The sequence below is a fragment of the Tachyglossus aculeatus genome, chromosome 7 (assembly GCF_015852505.1).
Source record: "Tachyglossus aculeatus isolate mTacAcu1 chromosome 7, mTacAcu1.pri, whole genome shotgun sequence".
In the NCBI taxonomy this organism is placed as follows: Eukaryota; Metazoa; Chordata; class Mammalia; order Monotremata; family Tachyglossidae; genus Tachyglossus; species Tachyglossus aculeatus.
Genome location: NC_052072.1, coordinates 54614083 through 54637072, shown reverse-complemented (window position 1 = coordinate 54637072; position 22990 = coordinate 54614083). Strand labels below are relative to the sequence as shown.

The 22990-nt window shown below is 41.7% G+C and overlaps 2 protein-coding genes across 8 annotated transcripts in view; one reads left to right on the top strand and one right to left on the bottom strand.

The window, feature by feature from the left end:
* Nucleotides 1-2723, top strand: part of MLPH (melanophilin) — an 87006-nt gene extending 84283 nt beyond the window's left edge. For all 7 annotated transcript variants that reach the window (XM_038749140.1, XM_038749139.1, XM_038749138.1 and 4 more), the window contains one exon: nucleotides 2024-2723. In XM_038749140.1, coding sequence (XP_038605068.1) covers nucleotides 2024-2050 — 27 coding nt within the window. In that variant the 3' untranslated portion in view covers nucleotides 2051-2723. The remainder of the gene's footprint in view (nucleotides 1-2023) is intronic.
* Nucleotides 2724-19000: 16277 nt separating this feature from the next.
* Nucleotides 19001-22990, bottom strand: part of RAB17 (RAB17, member RAS oncogene family) — a 28699-nt gene continuing 24709 nt past the window's right edge. Inside the window, exons 5-6 of the mRNA XM_038749575.1 lie at nucleotides 22811-22904; nucleotides 19001-19409 (exon numbers count right to left, since the gene is read on the bottom strand). Of these exons, the coding sequence (XP_038605503.1) occupies nucleotides 19294-19409; nucleotides 22811-22904 (210 nt within the window). The 3' untranslated portion in view covers nucleotides 19001-19293. The remainder of the gene's footprint in view (nucleotides 19410-22810; nucleotides 22905-22990) is intronic.

The following is a 22990-nucleotide window of genomic DNA, read 5'->3' as shown; positions in this document are numbered from 1 at the left end:
TCTGGGCAGGTTGCTGGCAAAGTGGATTGGTGCTCCAGGAGAAGGTTCCGGAAGAAAGGAGACAGACCAGTCTTATTGACAGGCTTGAAACTGACCCTCGAACCTAATTTGGGGATATCATAGTCTTGAATCCGCTCTATAGGCCATCAATCCTGACTCATACTGTAGACCTCTTTTTTCCCAGCCAAAAAAGAGTATCTGTAATGAGTCAACCAAAGGGTTTGCCGCTTCTGGTGGAAAAGAAGAAAGACAAGCTAAGAGGGGAAGAAGCTAATCAAAGAATTCACAGAAAAGCTGGTTATTCTCACATGAACAGAGAAGAGCCAGCCCAAGGAATTGGTTAAAGAGTCATTAAGCATTATCTTGAGAAGACACTGAACCATAGATGTGGCAACTTTTTTTATGGTATTTGTTAGGCACTTACTATGTACCAGGCCCTGTACTAAGCACCGGGGTAGATACAAGATAGGTTGCACACAGTCCATGTCCCACATTGGGCTCACAGTCCTAATCCCCATTTTACAGATGAGGTAACTGAGGCAAAGAGAAGTGAAGTGACTTGCCCAAGTTTACATACAACTTAGCAGACAAGCAGACTTATAGCAGACAAGTGGCAGAGCCAGGATTGGAACCCAGGTCCTTCTGACTCTCAGGCCTGGGCTCTATCCACTAGGCCACACTGTTTCTCCATGCAACTGTTCATTTTGTGTTTAGGGGAACAAAGTGGGTAAGAGCCTCATGTAGGACACAGACTGAGTCCCATCTGGATAACTTGTTTCTACTCTAGTGCTTAAAACAGTGCTTGACACACAGTAAGTGCTTAAAAAAATACCATAACAATAATAATAATAGTATTACTAATAAATGTACTGTCATAAGTTCTAACTCTCTTTTGCTCTAGATGTATTCCTTAATAATAATAACAATAATTATTATTATTATTATTATATTTGTTAAGTATTTTCTATGTGCTGTGCACTGGAGTACAATTCATGCAGATCAGACACAGTTCCTATTGCATACAGGGCTCACAATCTAAGGAGTATTCTTTTGCAGTGGGAACGAGGCCCCCACCTCAAGCATTCAGTGTATTTGACGCAGGGTCTTGGACTATAGAGTATTTTTATCAGGGTTGCAAGAATGGAGTGCCCATTATTCCTTTGGATCAATCAATCAACGAATGGTATTTATTGAGCACTTACTATATGTAGAGCACTCTTCTAAGTGCTTGGGAGAGTGTACTACAAGAGGAATTAGCAAACATGTTTCCTGTCCATAATGAGCTTACGATAGTCCATAGGATGATACAAAATGGGGATACAGAGGTGACTCCATTGGGGCAGAGAATTTTCATTCAGTCCTCCTAAGCTCAGCATCTGTTCCACATCACCATTGCCATCAACCTGCCTGTCTCAGTGTCCTGCATAAAGGTCACTTCTGATTGGGATGAGGAAAGGGCCTGGTTAGAGATGGAGTCTACAGATTTGGAAGAGGCAAGAGGATATGCCAAAGGCATAAGGGGAAATGAGCAGGAGACAAGACAGGAGGGAAGGGGAAAGATGGAAGCGAGTTGTTAAACAATTGCTCCCTCTATAGGTCCAAAGTTCTTTTTTTATAGTGGTGGTTAAGCACTTACTATGTGTCAAGCAGTGCTCTAAATTCTGGGGTAGATACAAGATAGGTTGGACACAGTCTCTGTCCCACATAGGGCTCACAGACTAAATTGGAGGGCAGAGGATTTAATCCCCATTTTACAGATGAGGTAACTGAGGCACAGAGAAGTTAAGTAACTTGCTCAAGGTCACACAACAGTCAGGTGGCAGAGCCAGGATTCTTACCCAGGTCCTCTGACTTCCAGGCCTGTGCTCTTTCCACTAGGCCACGCTGCTTCCCAGAGCCATGAGCAATGACATTATGGAGTACAGATCTCTGTCCTTCCATTCAGCAACTCTGACTGATGCGTAGGAGTTGTGCTTTAGATCTACATTGTTTTGTGTCACTCTTTATGTTTTGTTCTTTTTAGAAACCTGTGATGACACATCGGTCCTAAAGAAAAAGACGACCCCCTTGCTAGCGGTAGAAGAAATCAAATAATGTTTGCTCGCCTATATTCATCACCACCAACCTCCACTGTCAATTTCCTCACCTTCTGCCAATTTATTTCACACCTCTCATTAGAAAATCAGCAGGGGTTATCCAGGGATATTCCATCCGGGCATCTCCTGTCTCAATGGACCACCTTCCCCATGGTTGCCAAGAAAATGCAAATAGCAATAATAATGATAGTATTTGTTAAGTGCTTACCATGTGCCAAGCACTGCTCTAAGTGCTGATATTTTTGCTGGTTAAAGAGCTTCTCATTATCCCTCAACTCATCCCACTTCCTAACCCTCCTTTTGTTACAGGGACATTATTTTCCCTCAAAATGTTCTAGGCATTAGGATTTGGAGGTTCTATCATGGTCTTTTAACCAAACTTCCATCTGTTGCCCATTTGAACAAACTCCTAGCATTATAATCAATCTATTGGCCACAGAACTGAGGCTCAGCTGATGTTCTCAGAAAGAGACTCTATTACATTCTAAACTATTGCTGCTCCTGTCACAGAGAGGAAGAAAAGGTCCACAATAAGGGAGTGTGCAGTACTAACTTCATAGACTAGTATGTCTAGATACTTACTATATACCAGGCACTGTACTAAATGCTGGGGTAGATACAAGATAATCAGGTTGAACACCATCCCTGTCTCACATAGAGCTCACCATCTTAATCCCAATTTTACAGATGAGGTAACTGAGGAAGTGAAGTGACTTGCCCAAGGTCACAAACCAGACATGTGGCAGACCTGAGTCCGCTGACTCTTTCTGTCATGTGTGATCTTTCCATTAATTCTCTCCAGAAAGACAGCAAAAGAACAATACATATATACATATATTGTCATTGTACTGAATTTTGGGAAACACTAAGCATTGATTAGAAGAGCTCTACACAGTGCTTTGGGTGTACATCAATGCTTGATTTGCAAAATAGGAGGAGTTCTTAAAGGCAGGCCTTAATCAGTAACCAGATATTTCTAAGTGCTGGAGTTTCAAGGAATGTAAATGTTTTGCCAGCGTTAAATTTCTCCCGTACATCTGTTCTTCAAGAAAAGGAACACAGAGTTTCATATAATGTGACTTCATTAAAAATAGGGCACAGGATTCTTTGATGGGTCAGTTATCAAGTTACATTCAGAATGACAGTTTAATTTTGAAGTGAAAGTCGACTAAAATTATGAAAATGTTATTTCAAGAGAAACCAAAGTGCAATTAGTTCTCACCCATGATCGTAAGAAAGTGTTCTCATTGTTCCCCCTGCTGTAGCCAAAATGCACATGAAACTGTGCAATATAGAAGAAATGAATCTGGACTTCTCTTCAGACAACCACCACACTCCACATTTCACAGGATTGGAGGACCCTAACCTGCTACCAAAGACCAGTGTTAAGTGAGCAGAAAGCCGTGTTCACTTGCAATTACTAGTTATATTTTTTTTATGGTATTTATTAAGAGCTTACTGTGTACTAAGTGCTGGGGTATATACAAGCTAATCAGGTTGGACACAGTCCAAGTACCAGATGGGGCTCAAAGCTTTAACCCCCATTTTACGGATGAAGTAACTGAGGAACAGAGGAAGTGAAATGACTTGCCCAAGGTGACACAGCAGACAAGTGGCAAAGCTGGGGTTAAAACCCAGGTCATCTGAATCCCTGGCCTGTGCTTTTTCCACCAGGCTATGCTGCTTCTTAGAACAGTGCTTTGCACATAATAAGCGCTTAACAAATACCATTATTATTATTAGAGTAAGTTTCTGCTGCTTCTCAATGCAAGAAGTTGACCCTGGGGTGCCCTATCAGAGAGGAGGCTGCAGCTGAGTTAGTTTCGAGAAATGGAAGTTATTTGAAGACATGTTCAGTGCTCTGCACACAGTAAGCGCTCAATAAATACGATTGAATGAATGAAGCACATGGTCTGCCCTCACTGCCGACCTCTCACCCACATCCTGCCTCTGGCCCGGAACACCCTTCCTCTTCATATCCAACAGACAATTGCTCTTCCCAACTTCAAACCCTTTTTGAATGTACATCTCCTCAAAGAGGCCTTCCCTCACTAAGCCCTCCTTCCCTCTTCTCTCACTCCAATCTGCATCACCCTGACTTGCTCCTTTTATTCATTGCCCCGTTCCCAAATCTATGGCACTTAGGCACATATCTGTAATTTTATTTGTGTATATTAATGTCTGTCTCCCCTTCTAGACCGTAAGCTCACTGTGCTCAGGGAATGCATCTCTTATATTGCACTCTCCCAAGCGTTTAGTACAGTGCTGTGTACACAGTAACTGCTCAATTAATAGGATTGACTGGCTGGCTGACTGACCACATGGTGAATGGCCATCAAAAAACAGTGCCTCTGTCCCACCCAATAAAGATGCCCCTTTCCGCAATAAGAAAGAAAAGGAACTTCAGAGTTTTCCTTTTCAGGCTCTGTAGAATTGGTGAAACTGCTAATTCTAAGGAGAACATAACCTGTGGAAAATAACTTTTTATACTGATGATTCTTCACAGTGACTTTCTTTTAAAAAAATGTGCCCCATTGACCAATAGATCTCTCTCTCCAAAATCCTCTCACTTTTCACCTAAGAAGATACCCTTTCTCTTCTAAAAAAATCCCCTCCAAATACCAGTTGCTCCAAATTCCAGTCCTCAAGCAAAGCCATCTTGAATCCAGCCTTGAGTGCCTTACTCAGTAGTACACCCCCAGGTCTATTAAATCATCTTTCTCTAATGTTGAAAGATACATTCTAAAAAGACCTTATTATTAGTAAAATTAATATTAGCAAGCTATTCCTTCAATCAGAAATGAAGGAATGTGTTCCAGCACATTCACTAAAGTCTTTATTGTTCCTATGTCCATGAAAAGTTATTTATATAAAGGAGAGTACACATGGAACAGTGCCTTATCTTTTGGAAGTTCATCACTATCCCATCTACACTCTTTTATTTACAACTTTTCATGGAGGCGACAGGGTCTAGTGGATGGAGTACAGGCCTGAGCATCAGAGGATATGGGTTCTAATCCTGGCTCTGCTTTGTGTCTGCTGTGTGACCTGAGAAAGGCACTTAACTTCTATGTGACTCATGAGTAAAATGGAGATTAAACCCTACTGCCTCAGTGGAAAGAGCACGGGCTTTGGAGTCAGAGCTCATGGGTTCAAATCCCGGCTCCACCAATTATCAGCTGTGTGACTTTGGGCAAGTCACTTAACTTCTCTGTACTTCAGTTCCGTCATCTGTAAAATGGGGATTAAGACTGTGAGCCCCACGTGGGACAACCTGATCACTTTGTATTCCCCCAGCGCTTAGAACAGTGTAAGCACTTAATAAATGCCATTATTATTATTATTATTATTATTTAGGATTTAGGAATTTTGAGTGTTAAAAAGCAAGTCACAAAAATGTGAAATAGAAATGGGTTCTTATAGGAGATCTGTGATTCCCCTCACCGCCCCAATTATTCTTCTACTCAGAACCCTATAGTCCTGGTGAGAACCCAAAATGGCCAATTCCATATTCCCCAGGCCAGCCTCTGACTTCTGATGCAACTGCTGCTAGATTTCCTCAATGGCCTCTGCAAGGAAATAAGCTTAGAAACTTTCCAAGTATATAACCAAAATAAATTTACTGCATGTTCTCGTTTATTTCTGCTGGGATTAATTTTGTTAACACTGGGTTTCTGGTACATTATAAGAATTTGGAAATTGCAGAGTATTTTGCTTCTCTAGGAGATTAATCTTGCCCATCCATTGACTTTGCTTATCCTGCTGCGTGTTGGAATCTGTATTAATGTTAGTGATTCTGAAAGAAATTTGCCTAAACACCATGTTCTCATGTCAATATGAATTTCAGTTTGGATGTGAATTTCAGTTTGGATTTGAATTTCTTGTACATGTAACAGAGCATCTAGAGCTTCACATCTGTATAGCTAGAGTGGAAAATTATTCACTCATAAAGTGATAAAATATTCTAGTTTTTAAATGAAATCTTCCATGACCAAAAATATCTTTTGGCAAGTATGAAAAAATCATTTTTGTTATGAATAAATTAAAAAGTACATACCCAGTAATGTAGTGAATATACAGATCAGTCAAAGTGTGAATAATACCAATATAGTATTATTACAATGCCCAAGACAGGGTGCAATACAGGGAATCAGAGCAGGATATTTCAAAATGTGTTGGTTTTTTGTTTATCAACTCGGAATTTATAAGGAAAAATTAGCCCATTCAAAACCAGTCTGATTTATCTAAATAAAATGAAATTATTGTGAGATGAAATGATATCAGGTGTCCTAAAATGAGTCCTAAAACAATCCTTTTTTAGAGGTAATCTATTGTAACCTAATGAGGTTAGTGAGAGTAGGTGATGCTTCCTCTGAAGCTGTTAGTAACTGTGACATCAACCCCTTAGAAGTGTATAAAAAGGTGGTGAGATGGGGAGATTGGGCTGCTTAGCTGAGCTTCAGAACAACATCACTGGGAACAGCTACAGACCCCCCCACTCCCTCCTTGAAAGTCACAGTAAGTATTTCACCTCAGTATGCAAATGATTGTTTCAGGAAGGGGAGGGGCTTCGGGGAGCACGAGCTCTTGCTTCAGAAATCAATTTTCCTCAAAACACTGTGTGTGGTCTTCTAACTCAGAAGTTGTTTTTTTCTTACTGTCTTGTGGATTGGAGGAAAAAAAAATCCTATCAATATTCCGGGGCTATGTGCTTGGAAGCTTTCTAAATGTATAAGCCTGAAATGCACCTCGAGCTGACTGGGCTTGAGAAACTCAGTGAATGATCTGGATATTTTACTTTTCTATCTAGATATAATCTATATTATATAGTGTCACAATTTCTTTGTGCCTCAGTTTCCTCATCTGTAAAAACGTGGATAAGAAATCTGTTCTCTCTCTCCCTTAGACTGTGAACCTAGCAACGAACAGGGACTAGGTCCAATCTGCTGATATTTTTTAATGGTATTTGTTAAGCACTGACTATGGGCCAAGCACTGTACTAAGTGCTGGGGTGGATGCAAGGTACACAGGTTGGATGCCTGTTCCATTTGGGGCTCACAGTCTAGGAAGAAGGGAGTAGGATTTAATCCCCATTTTACAGGTGAAGAAACTGAGGCCCAGAGAAGTTAAGTGACTTGCCCACAGTCACACAGCAGACAAGTGACAGAGTCAGGATTACAACCCAGATCCTCTGACTCCCAGGTCCATGCTCCTTCCACTAGGCTAGGCTGCTTTTCCACTGTCACTGTTTGTAGTGAATTTTGGTGAACACTAAGCATTGACAATATTGTACCCTCTAAATTCTAGCTCCTTGTGGGTAGGGAATGTTTCTACCAACTTTATTGCATTGTACTCTCCCAAATGCTTAGTACGGTGTTCTGCCATAAGTGCTCAATGAATATCAGTATTGATTGATAATCTACCACAGAGTTTAGTACAGTGCTTGGTACACAGAAGCACTCAAATACCCCAATTGTTATTCTTATTATAATCCCTCTGCCCTGTAGCACCTGAGATCCAAGGAGTGGAAGAAGGGCATCTAAATGGTCAATTGTATTTATTGAGCACTTAATGAGTGTGGTGCACTGTAATAAGTGCTTGGGAGATACGGTATAACAGAGTTGGTAGACGTGTTTCCTGCCCACAAGGAACTTACAGCCTAGAGGAGTAGTTTACAGTCTAGAAGAATAATTGTGGTATTTATCTTATTCAAAATAATTGATTCTTTAGTGCAATCTAAAAGTTCTAGTGAAATGCCACAAGTTCCTTCTCTTGTTCAGCAAGTTCAATGTTACTCTCAAATATTCTGTCTTGCTAACAGTAGTTGGAATTTTTCGGCAGAATGAGGAAAAATTGTTTCAAGTCTATGATCTGTCATCTATGAAAAAATGATTCACTTTCTCCTCAAAGAATCATTCTTTAGGCTTCATTCTTGTTGCCCAAGCCCACTGAACACAATTTGCTTTTTTATCCTTTGATTTTTACTACACAACCCTGTTGTAAATTAATTTATGTGGAAATAAGCTTGTTGTGGGCAGGAAATGTGTCTGTTTATTGTTGTATTGTACTCTCCCAAGTGCTTAGTGTAATGCAGAGAACGCAGTAAGTGCTCAGTAAATACGATTGAATGAATGAATGAATGAATAAGCGTGTTCAGCAAGGTTTTTTCTACTTGAATAGAGTAAATTAGATCTGAGAGTTAGAGAGATTTGTAAGTGTGTAAGTGCTAATTTTAAGGACAATATCTTGTATTTTTCCTTCATGGGAGGTTCTCAAAGAACTTTCAGAGAAGTGGCCTACTCAGATGGTGAGGAGAAGGTGAAATGTCTTCTTCAGGGCATTAGGAATCATGTGTTTATGAAATAATATCATAAAAGAGAACATTCCCCTCCAAATGGTGAGGAGAACATTGTCCAGAAAAAGCAGGCCTTTTCCAGTGTTTCACAGAATGTTTCTGGTAGGTCAGTGGATCAGGTTTCACCCTGTACAGGTGAAGAAAATGTGACTGAGGAGATTAGATCTCTTGAGCAAACTACCCGAATTGGCATTAGTAGAGTTCCACAGTGCCTGTCCCCCCACCGATTATCTTCCCGACAAAAACTGCCATTGGGGAGCCCTGCTGAAATTGCCTTATTTCAAATACAAGTGGAAACCCTCACCTACCCCAGCCCCCATCTCCAAAGGGTGCATCACTGGCCTCACAGTACTTCTATATTGTTATATTGTACCCTCCCAAGTGCATAGTATAGTGCTCTGCACACACTAAGTGCTCAAACAATATGATTGACTGACTGACTGGTTGACTGATTTCCCTTTGGGTCGTGGTTGCCCTAACAGAGTCTGATCCACCAAGCAGTTGGTGAAAGGGAAATTGGCTCCCAAGATTCTTCACTAATATTAAAATAGGCTGAAAAATGTTTCTTCACAAGGGGCTGTTTTTATGTCTGCCTTCCAACTGGGCCCAGTTAACAGCTGACGTCTAGTGGTCATCTACTCTGTTCATTCTGCTGCCAAATTTTCTGAAATCTTGGACTCTCCTGAGGTTATTCAGTTTGGTGGTGGGGAGAACCTTGTCATTCTGCCTGCCAAAGATCAATTAATCAATCAATCAATCTGTAAAAGGGAATTAAGAATGTGAGCCCTACGTGGGACAAGCGCTTAGTACAGTGTTCTGCACACAGTAAGTGCTTAATAAATATGATTGAATGAACAGGGACTGTATCCAACCCGATAATCATGTATCTACCCCAGCTTTTAGAACAGTGCCTGGCACATAGTAAGCACTTAACAAATACCACTATTATTTTTTATTATTATTATTTATATACAGCATTTGAGTGTATATTGTGTGCAGAACATTGTACTATTAGCGCTTAGGAAAGTACAACACAATAGTGTTGGTAGATGTGATCCCTGTCCACAAGGAGCTTACAATCTACAGGGGGAGACAGACCTTAAAATAAAATACAGAGAGCAGAAACAGGAGAGTAGAAGGATGCGTATGTAAGTGCTGGGAATATCAAAGTGATTAAGGGTAGTCAGTCAGACAATCGCATTTATTGAGGACTTACATTGTGCCAAGTACAGTACTAAGTGCTTGGGCAAGAACAGCATAACAGTATAACAGACATTCCCTGCCCAAAACAAGTTACACAGCTAAATGCATAGTTAACACAGAGGGGAGGTCGCATGGGGGAAATTAGGGCTTAGTCAGAGAAAGCCTCTTAGAGGAGATGTAATTTAGGAGGGCTTTGAAGGTGGAGAGAGTGGTGGACTGTTGGATAAGAAGTGGGAAGGAGTTCCTGGCAGAAGTGAGGATCTGCACACAGTAAGCACTCAGTAAATATGAATGAATGAATGTGGGCAAGGGGTCAGCCCCAGTATAGACAAGAGTGAAGTACCTGACGGTAAGGTGGTATTAGAAAGGGCTATGCTGGAGTCATGGTTCCTGGGACAAGGACCAAGTCTGGCCCAGTGGTCTGATGTTACCAAATGTTCATCTTTTATTGCAGGACAAACTCCCCACTGTGCTAACTCCAAGCCAATTCACCCCACAAGCCAGTTTTCCTACCCAAATATTCTACTGATAATAATAATTGTGGTATTTGTTAAGCACTTTTTATGTGCCAGGCACTGGGGTAGATACAACCAAACAGTAATAATAATAGTAACTATAATTGGGGTATTTGTTACGTGCTTACTATGTGCCAAGGATTACTGTTAGCGCAAAGATAGGTAATCAGGTTGGACACCATCCCTGTCCCACATAGGGCTCAAAGTCTTAATCCCCATTTTATAGATGAGGTAACTGAGACACAGAGAAGTGAAGTGGCTTGCCCAAGGTTACACAGCAGAGAAAAAGAGGAGATGGGATTAGAACCCAGGTACTCTGACTTCCAGGCCTGTGCTTTATTCTAGAACCAAATTTGCAGGCAAATGTGGCCACAGATGAGGCTTAGTTTTAAGGAAGAAGTTGAAAAGAAAGTAGGCATGCACTGAAGTTTGGGTTCTGAGTATTTTGTTCCCTGGGAGAGAGGATTAATAGCACTCTGAGTTTCCCTAATCCTTCTCCTTGTCCTTTCTCTGAGCTGCCTACTGTAAGTGTAGCAAACCAGCCACACCAAACCCAATTTTCCTTCATCTACTCCACTCCAAAGCTGCACCACTTTCAGGCCAGAGAAGTTGATAATTTCCACCAGGAATGGAGCTGTTAATCACAGGACCACAGCATTTCTTCAGGGGAGGCTCTTCCCCAGCAAAGGACAGTACCACAAAGACAGAGGTTGCTATGTAACAGGCCCTGGAAGAAACCAAATGTCATTTTCCGGTGAAGCAGCAACCCCTTGGTTCTGGGTTATCTGATGATTTAAAGTTTGATTTTTCAAATAAAGGTTGAGAAACTGCGTGGTCTAGTGGATAGAGCATGGGCCTGGGAGTTAGAAAGACCTAGGTTCTAATCCCGGCTCTGCCACTTGTCTGCTGAGTGACCTTGGGCAAGTCACTTAACTTCTCTGTGTTTCAGTTACCTCATCTGTAAAATGGGGATTAACAATGTGAGCCCCATGTGGGACATGGACTTGATCCAACCTGATTATCTTGTATCTACCCCAGTACTTAGTTCAGTGTTGGGCACATAGTAAGCACTTAGCAAATACCATTAAAAAATAAATCTTCTATCTTAACCTTTATCAAACAATCCTGAGGAGAATTTCCATGCACTTCTAGAATAAAGACACACATTCACACACACACACACACACACACACACACACACACACACACTCTCTTCAAGACCTACCAACACTCTTACGATGAATTCTCATCTATTTTGGAGTCTGCATTATTGGGGGTGGGGGGAAGGTTCTGACCTTGGTGGAAAAGGGGCATTAGGGTCAAAAGATAGGGAACTGTAGGTGCTGGGTCTTGCATGATCCCACTAAGGCTATAGAATGTAAGGCTATAGAATGTAAAGAAAGGGCCAGATGAAAAAGCCAGGAATTCAAATAAGCTGTAATATGGAAGATTGGCATTGGATGAAAAGTCCAGGAGTGCTTGTCTTGTCTTATGCCAATGAGTTGACTCTGACCCATAGTGACACCATGGACACATCTCTCCCAGAACACCCCGCTTTCCATCTGCAATTGTCTGATGGTGGATCCACAGAGTTTCCTTGGTAAAAATATGGAAGTGGTTTACCATTGCCTCCTTCTGCACACTAAACTTGAGTCTCCACCCTCGATTCTCTCCCATGCTGCTGCTGCCCAGCACAGGTGAGTTTTGACTTGTAGCAGATTGCCTTCCACTCACTACCCATTGTTCAACCTAGGAATGGGTAGGCCTTTGCTTGACTCTCCCTCCCATAGTCAAGACTTGGTAGAGTACTGAAAACTCTCCAGATGCGACCCAGAAAGGGAGCCAGATGTGCTAAATGGGCAGAAGACCAGCTGTTGCAGAGAAGGTACTGATCATCTGAAGAAAAGTCGCTGAATCAAGAGCAGGCTCTAGCTGAAACTGGTTAAGACCAGGCTGTGGGGGTCCCACAAGGAGGATAAAGGATGACACCCTTTAGGCTATCAATAATGGTACCATTCAACCTGCATTGAGTCTCTTTTTTTTTCCTATGGTGTTTGTTAAGCTCTTACATGGGGGCCCCCATTCTTAATCTCTGTTTTGCAGATGAGGTAACTGAGGTCCAAAGAAGTGAAGTGACTTGCCCAAGGTCACACAGCAGATAGGTGGCAGAGTCAGGATTAGAACCCAGGTCCTTCTGACTCCCAGGCCCATGCTCTATCCATTAGGCCATGCTGCTTCTCCTTGCCTGTTGGGGGTCAAGTTGAGAGGCTCCTTCAGAGTGGTCCCCGAGTTGGATACTGTAGCAGTAAGGCCTATCTTTACTCAGTGTGGCCCTGGTTGTTGGGCTGACACCAGGTGTTGCCAGGGGATGCTGTGGAAGCTGGGGTTCTCCAGCCATGAGGAACGGGTTGGGTGGGGTGTCGCCCAGAAAAAGCATAACTTTTTTTTTCAGGCTTCCCCACCCCCAGACTCAACTCACAGTTCTGTCCGAACTCCTTGGTGTAGAAGAGATGAAAGGAATGTGATTGCTGGTGGTCCATTTCATTTGCTTCCTGCTGGTCATCCTGGCCCTGCCTGAAGCTGAGTGTTGAACCCATAAGAGCTCCATGGAAATCAGAAGTGAGTGCTCCAAATGTTCCTCAGGGAGAGAGTCTGGGAAGAAATGCTCACTGGAGTACCCAGTGATAATTGTCTTGATAGTATTGTGTTTATTCCTGCTAATCCACATTGTCCACCACCCTAATTCTAATCTGTTAAGTGGCTTAGTTAATTAACAGAGCATTCATCAAGCTGCCTTGCTTTGTTTCTGCACCAGAAGTTAACCTCATTTTGTCCAAAACCCATTCCCTGCAATTGTTGTCAAAAGCTAGACAGGAATGGATCTGTCAGGATTCCTGAATGGAATGGATGTAGAATAGATCTGGGTGATCACACAGTCGATCTTTGCAGGTCAACACAGGGCTGCTAATAAGAGGAAGACACTGGTAAGTAATAATAATAATAATAATAATAATAATAATAATAATAATAATAAAACAGTATTTAAGTGGTTTTTTTGTACCAAGCACTTTACTAAGTACTGGGAGAAATACAAGAAAACAAGGTCTCACAGTAGGAGGAAGAACAAGTATTGAATCCCCATTTGGCAGATGAGGTAACTCAGGCACAGAGAAGTTAAGTGACTTGCCTAACATCTCACAGCAGGTAAGTAGTGGAGCTGGGATTAGATTCTAACTCCTCAGTCTTCCAGGCCTGTCATCTTTCCACCAGGCCATGCTGCTTCCCAAAGCAGCAGGAGCAGGGAATGTGTCTGCTAATTCTGTTGGATTATACTCTTCCAAGTGCTCAATTCAGTGCTCTTTACATAGTAAGCACTCAAGAAGTACCAGTGATTGATCAGTTGAGTAAAAGCAGGAGTAAAGATTGCATCCCAAATGTGTCTTTTCTCAGGCTTCTCTCTCTAGACACTAGCCTCTTGTTAAATTCCCTAAGTCCAGCAGGTGGTCCTGAGAACATCACAGGCCAGAACATGCCTAGCACGGTGTGAGCTAGCACTTCACTTTTCTGCCAGAACTTCTGTCTAAATCCTGATTCTCCAAATAGATTCCACGACACGTTTCCCAATTAAAACTTGTGTAGGGCAGACACCCAGGGAAGGGTAAGATCATAATAATGGCAAATGATTCTTTCCTGTAGTCATGTACTCCACAACTACATATACCTATTTTCATTCATTCATTCAATAGTATTTATTGAATGCTTACTGTATGCAGAGCACTGTACTAAGTGCTTGGGAGAGTACAATATAACAATAAACAGACAGATTCCCTGCCCACAAAATGTATATGTGTGGTCATCGAGTATTACACTGTACTCTACATACACTATCTGACTCTTAGAAACTCATAGGGTTTATAGGATAGTCTTTTTCACCCCCTCACTATTCCTAGGAGCTACAGACGTGGACATCCAGTAACCCCATTTTCTAAATCATGTGAGGAAACTGAGAACTCTGAGCCCCATATGTGACAGGGACTGTGTCCAACCCAATTTGCTGGTATCCACCCCAGGGCTTAGTACAGTGCCTGTCACACATAAGCACTTAAAATACCTTTTTTTTCATTATTATTAACTGCACTTCCCAAGGGTCAGTCATATAATCATATGTTGGCTGTGACTTATTGCAGGTAAGAGGTACAGCATCACAATGTACTTTGCCACTTTCCTCTGTGGACATGAACTTCCTTTTGCCTTTTTCCTTACAGATCCTAAGATTGACCCTTCCTGGTGCATGGGGCGTGGGATCCACCCCATGGACCAGTTTGGGCACAGGAGGGCCACTTTGGATAGCTCTCAAAAGTATGCCTTCAGCCACAGGAAAGCCTGCCTCCCCTTAGAGGAAGGCAGTGAATTCACTAAAGATGAATAGCCTGGTTTCGGCAGTTGGCACAAACAAATCACATAGCCTTCTCTCCTCTTCTCCTTTGCCCCAACATGCTTATTTCCCCTCTCTGCAAAAAAAAAAAGTTTCTTCTTATTTAAATGTGTGTGCCTGAGATTGACATGTGCTAAAACGATGCTTTGTAGCCAATATTTCTCCTCCATCGTTTTCACTCTATTAGCCCAAACATTTCTTAAAAAATCATGGGAGAGCATCCCTTCTAGACTGTGAGCTCGTTGTGGGGAGGGAATGTGCCCGTTTATTTTTATATTGTACTCTTCCAAGCACTTGGTACAGTGCTTTGCACAGTAAACTCTCAATAAACATGATTGAATGAATGAATCCCAAACTTCAATTTCTCCCAAGACTTGTACTTCAACTGTAAATAAAAATGCCAGTGAAATTTGATTCAGTCTATACACAACTGTGAGTTCTAATCCAGGTTTGGAGCCAAATGGCTGCATAATAATGATAGCATCTATTAAGCACTTACTATGAGCAAAGCACTGTTCTAAGTGCTGGGGAAGTTACAAGGTGATCAGGTTGTCCCACGTGGGGCTCACAGTCTTAATCCCCATTTTACAGATGAGGTAACTGAGGCACAGAGCAGTTAAGTGACTTGCCCAAAGTCACACAGCTGGCAATTGGCAGAGCTGGGATTTGAACCCATGACCTCTGACTCCAAAGCCCGTGCTCTTTCCACTGAGCCAGGCTGATTGTTTAAAGCTTCTCTAAATGTTCAATAATAACCCCAGTTTCTTTTTCTATTCCCATCTCTGCTCATTCACTTCACGCTAGCTCAACAAGTTGTTTCCTTCAGTCACTTAGACCAGTGAATCCCTGCTCATGATTCAACCTTGAGCAGTGCAATCTCCTGGCCACATCTGGTCTTTTAGAGTTACTTCCAACATTACCTCATAATTGAAATAAGGATTCCAAGATTATCGGTTTGTACTTTCAAGCTGGAAGGGATATGGTAGCAGATGATATTAGCTTGGAACACATTTTGACTGAGCATACTTGATTTCTGTAAGTCCTCCAGGAAGAGTCAATAAGAGAAGCAGCATGGCAAAGTAGATAGATCACGGGCCTGGGAGTCAGAAAGACCGGGGTTCTAATCCCAGTTCTACCACTTGTCTACTGTGTGGCCTTGGGTAAATCACTTCACTTCTCTGTGCCTCAGTTACCTCATCTGTAAAATGAGGATGGAAACTGAGAGCCCCACAAGGGACAGGGACTGTGCCCAACCCAATTTGCTTGTATCCACCCCAGCGCTTAGTACAGTGCTTAGTAAGCACTTAACAAATAACAAATTAAGAGAGAAAGAGCCTGGACCAGGGAGTCAGAGGATCTGATTTCTAATCCCTACTCTGCCACCTACCTGCTGTGGGACCTTGGGTAAATCACTTAACTACTAGGTGTCTCAGTTTCCCCATCTGTAAAATGGGGATACGGGACTTGTTCTTCTTCACCCTTCAACTGTGATCTCATATCAGATCCCATGTTGCCGACTTGTACTTCCCAAGTGCTTAGTACAGTGCTCTGCACATAGTAAGCACTCAATAAATATGAATGAATGAATGAATGAATGTGGGACAGGGACTGTGTCTGACAAGATAATATTGTATCTATCCCAGTGCTTAGTACAGTGCTTGGCACAGAGTAAATGCTTAAGCAAGCACCACAGTTATTATTATTGAGAGGAGAAGCTATAATGGAAACAATAATGTTTATGGAGCAAAAGAACAAGTAACATTTAGTCTAATATGCCTCTGGACTTCTCACAAGTTAAATGAATACTTCTTCGTGAGATTAGAAAAAAATCTGAGATGAAGAAGATTGTACTAGTGCAATCAATCAATCAATCAATGGTATTTATTGAATGCTGTATGCAGAACACTGCATTAGCGCTTGGCAGAGTACAATACAACATAATTGGTAACATGTTCTCTGCCTATAAGAGCATGGCCTAATGGCTACAGCATGGGCTTGGGAATCAGAAGGGCCTGAGGTTCAAATCCCAGCTCTGCCATTTGTCTGTTGTGTGACCTTGGGCAAATCACTTTACTTCTCTGTGCCTCAGTTACCTTATCTGTCAAACGGGGATTAACGTGAGTCCCATGTGAAACAGGGACTGCAACCAATATGATTTGCTTCTATCAATCCTAGCACTTAGTACAGTACCTGGTACATAGTAAGTGCTTAACAAATGCCACCATCAAGGAGCTTACAGTCTAGATTGTCTCTTTTTCTTGGGCACTGACCCAATGTCTTAAGCAGTAATAATGTAGGAATAAATGCAAGAAGCAAGTGTCAAAAAGTGTTGTCATTTCTCTACCCTATCTGATAGTGAATTGAAATAAATTTAGTAGAAACAGGATAAAATTGTCAGTCTATACTATTAACTGAGGGACTTTTCTATGCAAGGTAATGGATGCCATCTCATCCTTAATAGGAAAGAAAGACCTAGTTAAAAAGTTTGTGGAATTACCAGTAAACCAGGGAAAATAAAGACCAGAGCAAAGAACAAAATGTCAATTACAATACAATACATTTCAGGAACTTTTTACAGAGTTCTGCAGACTTAGCTCCATATAGTCTCAGGAGCTGAGAGAAAAAAAAAAACAGCTTGAAACTTGAGAAAATAGGCTGGACACAAAATAAAAGGAAACTTCTTCACACAGCTGGTGGTCAGCATATGGAATCCATTACCACAGGGAGTTGTGCAGGTGTAAAATATCATTGGATGCCAGAGGATTTGGAATAAATCTATAATGGGCTGGTAAAGTAGAAGTTAGAAGTAGAGAGGGAAAGTCAGGAAATGCTAGCTGGCAAGGTTGAATGTCCAGGAGAGCAGCCATTACACAGTTCCTCCAAGCGTCCTGTGATCTGAAATTGACTAGTGAAGGTGTGGCTCATTGTTTGATGGCATCTCCCCCTTTTTAGAGAAAGAGAAATTCAGATCGCCCCAAGTGCAGTGACTAGCCCAAGTGAACAAGCCAGCGGCATAGACAAAAATATTATCCATCCTGGGCATCCTAGCCTCTAATACAGCATTCTCTGTTCCAGGCCTCTTTGTCTCTTAGGACTTAGTTTGGTTTGGCACTGGGCCACTACCTCCTAAGGGGCAGGGATTGTGTCTATTTGCTCTATTGTACTCTCTCTAGGGCTTAGTACAGTGCTCAGTAAATACCAATGATCAATCAACTGAGGAAGTCATTTGCTGTGTGACATATTTTCCTGGGGGTTATTTTAATATTATTTATTAAGTGCTTACTATATGCATCAAGCACCGCTCTAAGTGCTGGGGTAGATACAAGTTAGGCTGAGTAGAGTTCCTATCACACATGGGACTCACAGTCAAGTAGGAAGGAGGATAGATCTTGAATCCCCATTTTGCAGTTGAGGAAACTGAGGCACAGAGAAGTTAAGTGACTTGCCCAAGATCACACAGCAGGTAAGTGGAGGAGCCAGGATTCCAGGCCCTCTGGCTTCCAGACCCACACTTTATTCACTAAGCCACCGTGCTTTCTGTTGTATTCAGAGGTTTTATCCATATCACATAGACTGCTATGGTAGAAGTGGATTATCCTGTCATTGTAAACAGGATGCCAAAAGTGGCTGATGGTCTGTTGCAGCATTTAAAAAGTATTATTTTGCTTTCATTTAATCGTAGCAGGAATGTGTGATCCTAAGCATGACCCATTCGAGCTTACATCAGTGAAAACTAAAGAGTGGGTAGAACAGAAAGTTCTTGTTGGGGCCTAAATCCAAATGGGAAGGACCTCCATTCACCCCACCAAGGACCAAAACAGTCCTTAAAGAACCTCTAAGCTACTTTGAATGTTGCTAAGCTACCACTTAGTACAGTGCTTAAGTGCTTAGTACAATGTTTGCACCCAGTTAGCACTTAATACGATTGAAATAATTTGTTTCCATGCTCTTAGCATTCATGTTTTTAGGTGTGCTTGGTAATTTATTTTGACCACTCGAGTTGTAAATATTTTTGTTTTCCACTAAACAAGGCCTTGAGGTCAAGGAATGTTTCACTTATATATTTGATTGATTCATTCATTCAATCGTATTTATTGAGTGCTTCCTGTGTGCAAAACACTGTACTAAGTGCTTGGGAAGTACAAATTGAGCACTTGAGAAGACTTCCCAAGCATCTAATACAGTGTACCACCTCAAGTGGGGATTCAATAAAGGCTTCTACTACTACTACTATTACTACTACTACTAATAATAATAATGACAATAATAATACTTTAAATGCTGCTAAACATTTCAGTGCCAACTTGTAAATCCACAATCCTGAACTCCAACTAACAGATTTAGGGAGGATTAGTGGATAAACTGTGATGGTAGAAATGAAACACCTGGAGTCCTGTCAAAATACAGAGACTTTTATTTTAATGGTCAAGTGCAACACATGAAAGGTGACTTTCACTCCATTATTCCCAGTTTCATTTTCTTAAGGAGGCACTGTACTTGCTTTTCAGAGGAGCAGAATCTGGCAGGATATCAGGTCTTGATCAGGATTATTGAGAGCTTCACTGTATGCACAGCACTGTCCTAAGTGCTTGTAAGAATTCAGTATAACAGAACTGGTAGACATGATCCCTGATTACAAGGAGTTTACAGTCTAGAGGGACGAACTTGTAATCTTAGAGGAGCATCACCCTAGTTGGAGCAGCATTTTTTTCGGTTTCCACTTGTTTCACTCAGGTCCACTTGGGAATTATTCCATTGATGAGCCTTAGCCTCCCTTTGTTCTTCCCTTAGTAATAATTCCTGAGCTAGAAGGAAAGAAAAAAAGAAAGAGGGGAGATTGATTTTCCCTTGGAGACAAGTGGTTCGGGACACAAAATGGACACATGTACCCACACACAAAATCATGGAATCAGAATCAAAGATCTGGTGGCCTAGCCCCTTGCCTCCTGGCAGGGCAATGACTGACCCATCCAGGATGGTTGGGGGTGGTCTGTTCTTTCTGCAATGATCTCCAGGATGATAATAATAATAATAATTGTAGTATTTAAATGCTTACTATGTGGCAGGCACAGTACCAAGTGCTGGGATAGATATAAGATAATGGTGTTGGACATAGCCCCTCTCTCACAGGGGGCTCACAGTCTTAATCCCCATTTTACAGATGAAAGAACTAAGGCCCGAGAAGTAAATGACTTGCCCAGGGTCACACAGCAAGGCTAGAAATCCTTCGATAGTCTACCTCTGAATGTTAGGAAGTTCTTCCTTTTAACCAATAGAAATGTCCCAGGCTTTGATTGATGCATATGTCCTCTGGCTCAGTCCTAAGTGGATGTAAAGAACAGTTTGTCTGCCTCATCCCCAAGAAAATCCTTTAAATCCCTGGTGGGCAGGGAATGTGTCTACCAACTCTGTTGTGTTGTATTCTCCCAAGAGCTTAGTACAGTGCCCTGCACACAGAAAACACTCTAAAAATACCACTGATTGATTGGTACTAATAACAATAGTATTTGTTAAGCACTTGTATTAAGTACTGGGTAGATACAAGATAATCAGGTACTAATAAGGTTCACAGACGAAGTAGGAAGGAGAACAGGTATTGAATCCCCATTTTGTCTATGAAGGAACTGAGGCACAGAGAAGTTAAATGACTAGCCCAAGGACACCTAGTAGGTGTGTGGTGGAGCTGGGATTAGAACTCAGGTCCACTGACTCTCAGGCCTGTGCTCTTTCCACTAGGTCACACTGCTTCTGAAAAGATTGGTCAAAACGCTGTTACACCTGCCCTTAACCTTACCTCCACTGAGGATTCCTTTAACCCTTCTCAAAAGATCTGCTTTCTCTATTGATGATCTTCCCTGAATCCTCTCCTATTTCTCTGCTGCCTTTTTTCAAGCTGTAGCAAACCAAACTGCACAGAGCATAATACTACTACTACTAATAATAAAGGTAGTAATTGTGACATTTTTAAGCACTAACTATGTGTCAGGCACTGTACTAAGCACTGGATAGATAGGAGCCAGTCAGGCTGGACACAGTTCATGTCCCACATGGGGCTCACAGTCTTAATCCCCATTTTACAGACGAGGTTACTGAGGCACAGAAAAGTTAAGCATCTTGCCCAAGGTCACACAGCAGACAGGTGGAGGAGCTGGGATTAGAACCCAGATCCTTCCAATTCCTGGACCCAGACCCTAGTCATTAGGCCATGCTGCTTCTCAAGGAGCTGCTCTACTATAGAGTTGCTCAAAGTAGAGGACAGCAGAAGGATCACATTCCGAGTCTTGTATCTCGCTTTCTGTTGCTACATCCCAGTTCTGCATTAGTCTTTGCAGTGTTGACTCTCTGCTTACATCACTGATCCCATTCAGTCTCAATTATGGTCAGCTAGGACTCCCCAGGGTCTCCTTCTGATGAATATGTGCAAGCTGGACTTTCCCCAATTTATGCCTGTGCTATTCGCCCCCCACCCCCTGACGTCTCTACATGTTGCCAATTTGTACTTCCCAAGCGCTTAGTACAGTGCTCTGCACATAGTAAGCGCTCAATAAATACGATTGATGATGATGATGACGAAAATCAATCATGTTGCCATTTTTAAATTTGTCCTAGAAATCTTGAATACAACAAACTACATTGTTGAATTCCTCGTAAAGGGCGGGCAATGTGTCTGTTAATTGTTATACTGTACTGTCCCAAGCATTCAGTACAGTACTCTGCAACAGTAAGAGCTCAATAACTGATTGAATGAATGAATGAATTCCATTGAATTGTTGAATTGTGCATTCAACTTTGTAACATCTACCCATTTCAGTGAACATATTTTCATCAGTACCGATAGTGGGAAGAAGCAGATCCTCCACTAATTTCTGTGAAACAGTATCTGCATATTCTCCCAGGTTGGTCCCCAAGCCATTAATACCCACAATGTGGGGGCACCCCACAAGCCAGCTGACTGTACCTACTCTCTTTTTTATGGTATTAGTTAAGTGCTTATTGTGTGCCAGGTACTGTACTAAATCCTGGGGTAGATACAGGCTAAGCAGGTTGGACACAGTCCATGTCCCATGAGGGGCTCACAGTATTAATCCCCATTTTACAGATTAGGTAACTGAGGCAAAGATAATTTAAGTGATTTACCCAAGGTTACACAGCAGACATGCGGTGGAGCTGGTATTATAATCCAAGTCCCCCTGACTCCCAGGCCCATACTTTTTCCACTAGGCCAAGCTGATTCATTCATTCAATCATTCAATCGTATTTATAGAGGGCTTACTGTGTGCAGAGCACCGTACGAAGTGCTTGGAAAGTACAATTCAGCAACAAATAGAGACAATCCCTACCCAACAATTGGCTCACAATCTAAAAGGGTGGAGAGAGACATCAAAACAAGTCCCTTCTGAGTTCTAGTTGCCTTACCCACTGTCCTCCCACGATCTTTCCTTTCCATGTTGTTGAAAAATATCAGGAAAAAAGCCCTTAATCAAGCCAAAGTAGTTGATTTCTGAATCATGATAGTGATGAGGACGTTTATTAAGCTTCTCAACATTAGCTTGGCCTTGATCACACTTTCCTAGTTTGTCAATAAGAATGTCTTCTGAGATGGACTCAAGACCCTACTGAAGTGCAGATATAATACGAGCATTGCTTGTCCCTTGTGAATTATGAGACCAGTCACTTTTGTAGAGGAGATTATATTAGATTGCAAGTTCCTCGAGGGCAGGGATCACATATATCAACTCTAGTGTATTGTACAGTGTTTTGCATATAATAAATACTCAATAAATACCAACAATTGATTAATTAGGTTGGTCGGGCACAATTTGATCTGCATAAATCCAAGGTAGTTTGCTTCCTGCTTTGTTACCCTGCAGCCCAATAACAATGTTCAATTTCTTTTCTCACAGCCCAGACTTGTCCCTACATAATTTGAAATAAATACACCCCTCTTATCCAGTTGTCAAGGCAGATAACTTATTTTACTTGGTCCTCTGGAGGAGTTTGATTTAATTCCAGGACACAAGGGAGAGGAGGTTAATAGTCCACAATAGAATAACTGGTAGGTGCTTGAGGCTTAGTAAGTTGTGAATTTTGCAGTCTCAGAGTAAAGGGGAAAAAATAAGCCCAGAATGTAGGTCTCCAAATTGCCTCCCAGAGCTCTCTTCCCTAGATGACTCTGTTTTTGAATGATTTTGGTTTTTGAACTCACCTATGGCAGTAAAGATCTCAGTCACTTGGTGGTTTTCCTTAGCCGATGCTTCCAAGAACAGTAACTTTTTACTCTCTGCAAACTCCTTTCCTTCCTAGAGGGACCACACAAATAGATTGTTACTTCAGAGCAGTATAAATTCTTTCATTTGAACATTTTTGTTTCCAATCTTTTAATCAG